At 37.7% G+C, this 10839-nt stretch overlaps 1 protein-coding gene across 3 annotated transcripts; it reads left to right on the top strand.

The window, feature by feature from the left end:
• Positions 1 to 315: 315 nt before the first annotated feature.
• Positions 316 to 8968, top strand: LOC102626753 (exportin-2). Of its 3 annotated transcripts, none has more exons than XR_008053192.1 (3): positions 316 to 3451; positions 4304 to 4386; positions 8547 to 8968. XR_008053192.1 is itself a non-coding variant. In XM_006491231.4 (2 exons), the coding sequence occupies exon 1, from the start codon at positions 524 to 526 to the stop codon at positions 3449 to 3451; it is 2928 nt and encodes a 975-aa protein (XP_006491294.1). In that variant the 5' UTR covers positions 316 to 523; the 3' UTR covers positions 4304 to 4767. The 3 variants fall into 3 exon arrangements, 1 of the variants encoding a protein (XP_006491294.1); XR_372055.4 differs by lacking the exon at positions 8547 to 8968 and adding an exon at positions 4479 to 4767; XM_006491231.4 differs by lacking the exon at positions 8547 to 8968 and having other exon boundaries at positions 4304 to 4767.
• The last annotated feature ends 1871 nt before the right edge of the window (positions 8969 to 10839 follow it).

The raw sequence follows: 10839 nt of genomic DNA, 5'->3' as shown, positions 1-10839 counted from the left end.
TATTTTGGTTCTGTTTAGCATTGAGATACTGTAACTTTTAAACTACAAAACTATAGTTGCTCTAAAATATTATTATTATTATATTATATGTAATAAATATAAAATTTAAATAATAATTTTGATAAAATTATTAAAAATATATAAAATTTTCATCATACAAATAAAAAATCGTATCAATATAATTTTAAAAATATAATAAATAATACTTATCAAATATTTTAATATTGTTACTTTTAAATTATAGTTCAAACTTTAATCCTAAGGGATTAAACTGACCTTTGTCTACCGTTGAAACAACGCTCAAAATCTAGTGTATTAAAACCCCCAAATTTCCCTCTAAACCTAAGCATTCAATCTCTCGCTCTCCCCCTTTCTGTGCTCTCCGGCAAGCCCCAGTCTCTCCTCATCAATTCGGCATTTCCTGATTTGAAATCTTTCAAATTATTACGTAAAACCCTAAAGCCCACGCACATTCAAAAACCCAAAAATCAACAAAAACACACACACAAACATTGGAATAGGTATGGAGTGGAATCAGGAAACCCTCCAGCACCTCTCCCAATGCTTCCTCCACACTTTATCACCATCCCCGGAGCCGCGTCGCGCCGCCGAGAGATCTTTAGCCGAAATGGCGGACAGGCCCAACTATGGACTCGCTGTGCTTAGACTCGTAGCCGAGCAGACCATCGACGAACAGATTCGCCACGCCGCCGCGGTCAACTTCAAGAACCATCTCCGCTTTCGCTGGGCCCCTGCATCGGATCGTAACTCTGGCCCCACGCTTGCCCCTATCCTCGACGCCGAGAAGGACCAAATCAAATCCCTAATCGTGGGTCTCATGCTCACTTCCACTCCGCGCATCCAGAGCCAGCTCAGCGAAGCCTTAGTGGTCGTCGGGAATCACGATTTTCCTAAACACTGGCCCACTTTGCTCCCTGAACTCATCGCCAATCTCAAAGACGCTGCCCAGTCCAACAACTACGTCTCCATTAACGGTATTTTGGGAACTGCCAACTCTATTTTCAAGAAATTTCGTTACCAGTTCAAAACAAATGATCTTTTGCTGGATTTAAAGTACTGTCTCGATAATTTTGCTGCTCCACTGCTGGAAATTTTTCTGAAAACTGCTGCATTAATTGATTCTACTGTGAGCTCTGGTGGGCCCGTTGCAACTCTTAAGCTATTGTTTGAGTCTCAGAGATTGTGTTGTAGGATATTTTACTCATTAAATTTTCAAGAATTGCCTGAGTTTTTTGAGGATCATATGAGAGAGTGGATGACTGAGTTCAAGAAATATTTAACAACAAATTACCCGGCACTTGAGAGTACTAGTGATGGATTAGGTCTTGTTGACGGACTTAGGGCTGCAGTGTGTGAGAATATCAGTCTTTACATGAAAATGAACGAAGAAGAGTTTCAGGGGTATTTGAATGATTTTGCTCTTGCTGTGTGGACTTTACTAGGGAATGTGTCACAGTCTTCAAGTCGTGATAGTCTGGCTGTTACTGCAATTAAGTTTTTGACTAACGTGAGTACGAGTGTGCACCACACTTTGTTTGCGGGTGAAGGAGTGATACCGCAGATTTGTCAGAATATTGTGATTCCAAATGTGAGGTTGAGAGATGAGGATGAAGAACTTTTTGAAATGAATTATGTTGAGTTTATTAGGAGAGATATGGAGGGTAGTGATGTTGATACTAGGAGGAGGATTGCGTGTGAACTACTTAAAGGGATTGCAACGCATTATAGGCAGCATGTAATGGAAACAGTTTCTGTTCAGATACAGAATTTGTTAACTTCATTTGCTGCTAACCCTGTGGCAAATTGGAAGGATAAGGATTGTGCCATTTATTTAGTTGTCTCTCTTGCAACTAAGAAGGCTGGGAGTACTTCTATTTCAACTGATCTTGTTGATGTCCAGAGCTTCTTTACATCAGTTATTGTCCCAGAATTGCAAAGTCCGGATGTGAATGCATTTCCTATGCTCAAAGCAGGTGCTCTTAAATTTTTTACGATGTTTAGGATTCAGATTCCTAAGATCCATGCATTTCAATTCTTTCCAGACTTGGTTAGGTTCCTTGGTGCAGAGTCAAATGTGGTACATTCTTACGCTGCAAGTTGTATAGAAAAACTCTTGCAGGTGAAGGATGAGGGAGGAAAGTCGAGATATAATTCAGCAGATATAACTCCATATTTGTCGGTGCTGATGACCAGCCTTTTTAATGCTTTTAAGTTTCCAGAGTCAGAGGAAAATCAGTACATAATGAAGTGTATAATGCGGGTTCTTGGGGTTACAGAGATTTCCAATGAGGTCGCCGCGCCTTGCATATCGGGCTTGACCTCTATTTTGAATGAAGTTTGCAAAAATCCTAAAAGTCCAATATTTAACCACTATCTCTTTGAGTCGGTAGCTGTTCTTGTCAGGAGGGCATGCCAGAGGGATCCCTCTCTCATATCAGCTTTTGAAGCAAGCATTCTCCCCAGCCTCCAGATAATCTTGCAGAATGATGTGACTGAGTTCTTGCCATATGCATTCCAGCTGTTGGCTCAGCTTATTGAGTTGAATAGGCCACCTCTTAGCTCAAATTACATGCAGATTTTTAATCTTCTTCTGTCCCCTGATTCATGGAAGAGATCTTCAAATGTCCCAGCACTTGTTCGTTTGCTTCAAGCCTTCCTTCAGAAGGTGCCCCGTGAGATCGCCCAAGAAGGCAAGCTGAGAGAGGTGCTTGGGATATTCAACATGCTTGTCTTATCGCCTAGCACTGATGAACAAGGCTTCTATGTCCTCAACACCATTGTTGAAAGTCTTGAATATGGGGTCATTGCTCAATTTGTGCCTCACATCTGGGGAGTCCTTTTTACTCGCCTCCAAAACAAGCGCACAGTAAAGTTTGTGAAGTCTCTTTTGATTTTTATGTCACTCTTTCTGGTCAAGCATGGTCCTGAAAACCTTGTTAATACAATGAATGCTGTTCAATCTGGTATTATTTTAGTAATCTTGGAGCAGATTTGGATACCAAATCTCAAGCTTATCACTGGAGCCATTGAGTGGAAGTTGACTGCTGTTGCTTCAACCAGACTTATCTGTGAATCTCCAGTACTTTTGGATGCTGCTGCTGTTAGACACTGGGGGAAGATGCTGGACAGCATTGTTACTCTTCTTTCACGGCCTGAGGAGGAGAGAGTTGAAGAGGAACCTGAAATGCCAGATATTACTGAAAATATGGGTTATACAACCGCGTTTGTTAACCTTTACAATGCTGGGAAGAAAGAAGAGGATCCTCTAAAGGATATAAAGGATCCAAAGGAATTCTTGGTAGCATCTTTGGCCAGGATTTCTGCTGTTTCCCCAGGGAGGTACCCCCAGATCATTAGTGAAAATCTTGAGCCAGCTAATCAATCAGCATTGCTTCAGCTATGCAGCGCTTTCAATTGCCCAATAGTTTGAGTGAGTAGTTTTCTAATCATAATTATTACTGCAGATTGAGTCTATCTAATCAAACTTTGATGTAATTAGTACAGCCCTAATGTTCTTGTTCGGTTGATAATCATACTTTCTCCCATCAAGAATTACAAATCTTGCAAAAGGAAAGGGGAAGTTGTAGTTTTATTTCTCATTAATCAGAACTGTTTAATAGATTTATCTGATTTCTTTAGCTGATTCAGTATCTAATGTTTCTTAATAATATAGGATTAGAAATCAGCAGACACTTTACAAACTGGACTGAAGAATGTCAATGTCCTTGAAATTTGCAAGTTTGGTACCTTTTTGTGAAAGTGCCCAACAGTTCAAAGTTACGATTTATTTCCCTAACATTGTTGCCAATGGACTTAAAGAATTATGCTGGTTGGTCTTTCAGTTATTAGAATATGGACCTGGATCCAGATCATCTACTGACAGTTGTTATGAAAAATATTTAGGTTGATTGATTTGTATTACTATATGATGTGATTCAAGCTCATTTTTTCTGTTCTTTTCCTTAGAAAGATGGTTAGTTTGCTGGCTAATAACATTTCTCTTAAAGTTCATTTTCTTATCTTACCATTTATTCAATATTGGAAGAAGTCACATTTACTATTTACTTGTACACATCGCTGAGAATAAATTTACGGTCCTTTATAGAAATTTATGCAAGTCCTCCCTTATGCCACTGATGGCACCGATACCTTTTTGTTGTCTTGGGATGCTCCATCATAGCTTTGACACTGCCCTGTTACTGTTTCTCGTTTGTATTTTCTCATGTGATTTGGCTTGCAGTCTCAGACGCTTCATCTAATCATTTGTTATACAATTATTCAGGATCTTATCTACATGAAGACTTCTATTTTTCTTCTGGTGTCAGTTTCATGAAGTTTTGGTCAGCTTGGAATTGTGAGCAAAAGGTACTTAATGCAATGTGAATAAATGGTTTCGACAACTCATTTTCCTTGTTGCAATTTCTCGGGATTGTAACAGTTGGAGTTTGTGGTTGCAGTTGCTCATTTAGTTATACCATGCATAGATATCAGACGGTGAACCCTATGTGGTGGGGTAAGGCACCTCCATCTTAATTTTTTGTCACAGGTTGTCTTTTTCAGTGTGCATGTTTCAGCAACTTGTAGATCTTTGTTGTAGACAAAGGAGTTATAGGTTAAACTCACCCTGCATTTTTCAGTTACATGTGTGCATTATTGTGTCACTCATGGAAGCAGTTATGCTGTTGTGACCGAATTTAAATTTTTTTTTCCCCTGCTGCTGCAAGTTTTGGTAGTTCTTTTCTTTGATCCAGTTCTGTGGTGGCCTAGTATGGTTGTATTTAAGTGTCAGCTAGAGTTCATGTTTATATTGGTTCAGCATCATGCTGGAGTTGGTTGCTAAAATCTTGAATGTTATGGCCAGTATTAGAACATTAAGCTTGGTCCAATGTCACTTCCAATCTCTTTGGAATTTGGATGGACCAAGATAGAGATGGCAGAAAAGCCCGCCCGGACCGGATCCGGACCGGACCCGGCACATGCGGTCCGGGTAAAATCCGGCCCGCATGCATGAAAAAGGCGGATCCGGGCATTGATTTTCAATGCCCGGCTGTTTCCGGGCACGGGTCCGGTCACAGCACCAAGAACCCGGAACCCGGACCCGTGCCCGCTTTTTTATTAAGTAAAAAAAAAAAAGAAAAATATAAAATGAAAATTGCATTTTTTCTTTACCCAATTTCCCCCAAACCCAACCGGCCAACCAACCCTAAATCGCCAATTCGGGACAAGTCTCAGAAATCAGAATCGGCACCTCCTCCCTCCGTCTCTCCACCAATACTGGAATAGCCGAATGGGAATGAGACGGGGCGGATAAAGAAAATGACTAGCACGCGTCGACTCCCAAGTGTCGGCAAACAGCAGTCTGGCGGTGAGCTAAATTGATCGTCATAACTTAACGGAGATGACTGGAGCGAGCGAGTGATGCTTGCAGCATTTAGTTCATCTCTGGATCTTTGGTGTATAAAATTATTCTTTTCTTCTCATTTTTAGAAGTAATAAATCTTCACGGTTCACACAAATTTTATTTGCACAAAATATTTTCTGATGTTTCACAGGCACTACAAAGATGTATGAAAAAAGACCAAAGCCGAAACAAAACTACAAAACCGCTTCCCACAGACATCTGAACTCTCCCAGCCCAAGCATGGTTCAGCATGCACCAGAATGCTCCTCCAAGTGAAGATGAATTCATCAGGCTTATTTCAACAATTTTCCTGTTCGTATCAAATGATTCCAGCACAAATTCTTATCCCTCTCCATGCCACATGCTTTCCTTCCACAACAAAAATATTAGCAGTGGAACTTGGAAGAGAGAATACCTTTTGAGCCCTTGTTCCATCCCAACACATGGTGCGTCGCAATCAATAACACATCCTACTATTATTGAACAGCCACACTACTGTCCTCTGTGCGAGGAGGCCTCCATTTTTTATTAAAGAAATCCCTTTCAACTACATTTGGAGACTTTTGCTAATCGTCCAGTGTCTTCAGCCTTTCATCAATAATTTCCAGCAGCTCTTGCAAGCCAACTCCCGTCCTGGCAGATATTTTGACATCTGGGGCATGCTGGTCTTGAGATTGGGAATCTTTTTCCATCACACAGACATCTTTAGTAGACTCAGGTTGTTGGTCCTCCGCAGCCTTCCAGAACTCTTCTTCAACGTTGTCTTGTTCATCTCCCGATAGTAACCAGCCATGAGAGTAGTCATTGTGGTTTTTATTCATGCTCTCTCCAAGATCCTCAGACACAAAGCCATCATTGTTTTCAGCATCATCACCACCATAATTATCAATGCATTCTACATCTACTTGCAAGTTGGGTTTGCAAGTGGGAAAAAGGCTTTTAATGAATCCTCATTTCAATATCTTTAATCAGTGAATTTCGAAGCTATATGTAATATGTGCGTTTCTGATTTTGTCCCATATATTATGACCACTCAAATTCATCAGTTATCACCACTCAAATCCGGGTAGAGAAAACCCGGAAAAAACCCGTGCCTGGATAGTGCCGGGCATGTGCCCGGCCCGCATAGAAAAATTCCGGGCACGGTGCGGGTCCGGGTAGCTACATTTGATATCCGGGTCGGTCCCGGGCAGCTCCAAACCCGGACCCGACCCGGACTTTTGCCATCTCTAGACCAAGACAGATTTATGGTGAGTTTATGTGTCTTCTAACATTAACCCCAAAAATAAATAAATAAATAAATTAGTTGAATTAGAAATATGGAAGGTTCAATCAGGAGAGAACATGCTTTGTCATAAAATGGCATCTGTCTTACCGGAGCAAGAGGTTTCTGTGTTTTTAGGGAGTTTTTATCTATAACAAGGATGCTGAAGTGATGGGGACGGCTCTGTCGTCCTATTCCCACCCTTTCAAACGATGCTGCGTGATTTTCATTTTTCACTTCCGTAACAAACAAAAAATTTGCATCTTTTGAGTTATTAATTCAAAGTGTAAGACATTTGCGTGTCTACACGAGAACGAGAGATTGCGAAGACGACTTGATTTTTTTGCCATGGGCCCTTAGGTAATTGGGCTTCTTGCCCATGGGAGAAACCCAATTATATATATATATCCAGTGTTGTTTGGTATTATATGCCCTGCCTGAAAACGTAATATGTGAGAGTTGTGTGGCATTTCAGCCTTCTCTTTGCATAATGCCTAAGGGATCTACGCTCTCGTCTGGCCGTATGGTACCCGTACGGCCCAACGCTTAAAATGATAGTGGCCCGTAAGGTCATAAATAATTTATTTATTTGCACCACTATTTAAATAATGGACGAATAATGAACCGAGTTTATTTAATCTAACTATATTTGATTAAATCCAAAGAGTTTTCTAATTTGTTTAGTATACATACCCCACAAGTCATTACATCCTTCTTGGAATTATGCGGTGCTACTGAGCTCGGATGACCTGCATTAACTCTTAGTAAGCCGTTTCATATTATTTCCAATTAATTAAAGGTCGCAACTGATGACAAAATTTCAATATGCTAATCATTAAATTCATTGTGGAAACACTATCCCACTGTTCTGCGACACAAATTATGATAATCATATTTGTTTAAAAGCATTGGAGCAAATGTTTGTGGTGGGTTTGGAAAGACTGCCCAACTGACTTCCACTGCCAGTTCTTCCTATCAACAATTTGTTGGCTTTGTTGCTTGTTAATATGTAATTCTGAAAATTGGTTTGGCTTAATTTCAAGTTTCCTTATAACCTTGGGCTTATGAGCTTATGAATTCGAGTCTCAGCCATTGTTGGGACTCTGACTCCTCTTTTGATAAGGGTTTATTTGACTCCCTACTTTGGAGCAGAATATATTTTTCTCTAGTATTAAGTGAGGGTATTGTTTAGGTTGTACCATATTAAAATCATAAAAAAAATTTTCAATTACTATCTGATTATAAGTATTAGTAAAATTTTGATTGTAATATGTCAGTATTTTAAAAAAAATTATTTTCAAATAATAATAATAAATAAATAAACAGATAAATAAAACACAGGGAGTGTCCTCATCGCGAATAATGGTACGGAGGTAATCATGATCGTAGTATTATGTCTCATCTGACCCACGGTCGGATGGTCCGGGTTAAGCCACATAATTGGGCCCACACCCACTTCCCCCCACTCGATATGATGGCCTAATTTTTTTTAACACTTAAATTTATATCCCATTATGCCTTTTATTGTCCAATTACAACTTACTGATTATCATAATTTTTCTAAGCGGTAACTTTATCCTATTTGACCAATTATCTGTCATCCATGTGACCCTGTACGTGCCTAATAATGTTTGGAATTTCTCTCCACTATTATTCCCTTTGTTATTCGCCTTTCTTTTTTTCTTTTTTTTTTCTCTCTGTTTATTCTTAAAATAGGACAATTGTGCTTTTGTGAATTAAATAATTAAGAAAATCAAAGTGAAGGGATACCCACATGAAATTTCTTTTTCTTTTCTTTTCTTTTTCTTTTTTCTCCCAACAACTTCCGCATAAGGTCTTAACAACTTTTTCTTCTTTCAGATGTGTTAAGTGAAGGTGACATGAATTTGAAGCGAAAAGGCAGCGAAAAAGATTAAGGATGAAACGGAGAGCCAATGGATCTCAAGGCCGAGTGAAACTTTGGTCAAAAGTAAAAGTACGGATACTGGACAGAAATTCTCCCACTTACCACTCCCTCATTGGACCTCCTCATTCAGGCTTATTGGATGTTTTAAAAGCAAAACAAATAAAATATTATTTGCGAAAAAAGAATCCAAATTTCTTCTATACGGAGGATTAAAAAAATAATAATAAAAAAAACACCTTATCAACAAAATAATAATAATAATAATAATAATAATAAAAAAGATACATATACTTTTTTCTTAATGGTGAATTTGATGCCCATGATGATGATGATGGTTTTCACATGTTTTAACATGAATCGCAAGTTTTTGCAGCCTCATATGAGGGTCAGGTGTTACTTTTTTTTTTTTTTCTTTCTTTAAGGTTCCTCGGGAACCAAGATGCAAACAAAAGTAATAATAATGTTTATTCCCTAATAATTTCGCAGGGTACCTACCTACCCTACAGATGAAATACAGTAATTTAATGAATGGTGGGAATAAAGGGAGGATCCAGATTGGCTGAGGCCTCATTATGTGTAAACATTTTAGGGCAGCTGAGGAAGAAACACAAACTGAATTGGTCTCCACATGGGGCATGCACCCAAAGTCACCAGTCCCACCAATCATGCATTTTCCATTTTATTATGTTACAGAAAGTAGGGCACATTGTCTTCCAGCCTCTGGGACTGGGAGGTCAACTTTTTAGTTACCTGTTATTTATTTTTTAACCTTAACATTTCCCCTTTAAGAAAGTAGCTTTAATGCTTTATTATTATAATAATAGTTATTATTATTATTATCTTTTAACAGTTCAAAATAATGGGAGCAATTCAGAAGATTCTGCTAAGATACCAAAGCTTTGACAACAAAATTATTTGACAAGCACAGAATCATAGAAGCGCTTAAATGAAGTTAAACCAAAAAAAATTAAAAAATATTTATTTTGCTTTGCTTTTGTCATCAAATGATCCGATAAGTATTTTTTTGTTTGACAACAATTCAGGGATCAAATCTCTGATCTTAATGGCATCTTCAGATCGGATGGATAAGATATGAACTTAATAAGATAAGATAAATTAAATTAATTTTTTTTAAAGTGAATGTGGGAGTTAGATTTATTAACCCTTGAGAGGTGGCAAGAGTCAACTGTAACGTGAAATTAAAGCAATAATCTCCTTTATAATATTGATCTAAAGATGCAGTCCAACATCATTAAGTTATTTTAGATTTATATAACCTCATTGGCCCCAAAAAAAAAAAAAATTATATATGAGAGAATAAAAATACACCATCCTCAATGTCATTGGTCGATCCGTCATCTTGTTCATATCCCTTGTTGTTTAAGATTAAATATACTTATTGAAATTGCTAGCAATTAGTATATAATCAGTCTTAATATTGACTTACTTAAGTCTGGACCAAGAATTAATCTGGCATTGTCAAAATGGTTCTAATAGAAATTTTTTCTATTATCCCAATACCAAAAAAAAAAAAAAAGCAAGAATTTTAGAACTACACTAATTTTTAATTTACTATTTGAATAAAATTCAAAATGTTTGAAATTTCATTAAAATTTAATCATTAGGAGATTTTTTTACTATTATTAAATGCTACTTTGATTTTCTACATCTATTATTTGATTGTATGAAATCATTAACTCAAAACCCACGTCAAAATTTTAAGGAAAATATTAACTTGAAATAACTAAAAATAACGAATTAAGTTGAAATAATCTCTTCCTATACATAGAGTATTCTTTGGTGATGATATTTTTCACTTTAATAAAGTAAGGATGTCACTACGTACATACAGACAAAGTTTTTTTTTTTTTAATACTGGTTATACATCAGATTACTGTGTTGCACAAATATTTACAACTGTTATTATAGCAGACATTACACTGATATTTACAATTAGACATACATAATTGGGACTTATATTATTACATTAAATTAAATAGAGTACATGCCGATATTTAAAATCAGACATATATAATTGAAACTTACATTATTACATTAAATTAAATGGAGTACATGCCCAGACAATATAACCCTCACAGACGAGGGATGTGTCTGCTCCACTCGCATTTCGCAAGAGATAATGACTTATAAATATTTTAACCCCCACAATACTTTTTGTGGGGGCTTGAACCGCTGCCCTCACGCCCAACCACTTTGGCCAAAGGCCTAGTGGCACATACACACAAG

This window comes from Citrus sinensis, chromosome 3 (genome assembly GCF_022201045.2).
Source record: "Citrus sinensis cultivar Valencia sweet orange chromosome 3, DVS_A1.0, whole genome shotgun sequence".
Lineage (NCBI taxonomy): Eukaryota > Viridiplantae > Streptophyta > Magnoliopsida > Sapindales > Rutaceae > Citrus > Citrus sinensis.
The sequence above is the reverse complement of the archived record's forward strand: the minus strand, read 5'-3'. Positions and strand labels throughout refer to the sequence as shown.

What these genes read in the sequence shown, in the direction of transcription:
- LOC102626753 (XM_006491231.4), top strand. Translation starts at nt 524, where the DNA reads ATGGAGTGGAATCAGGAAACCCTCCAGCACCTCTCCCAATGCTTCCTC.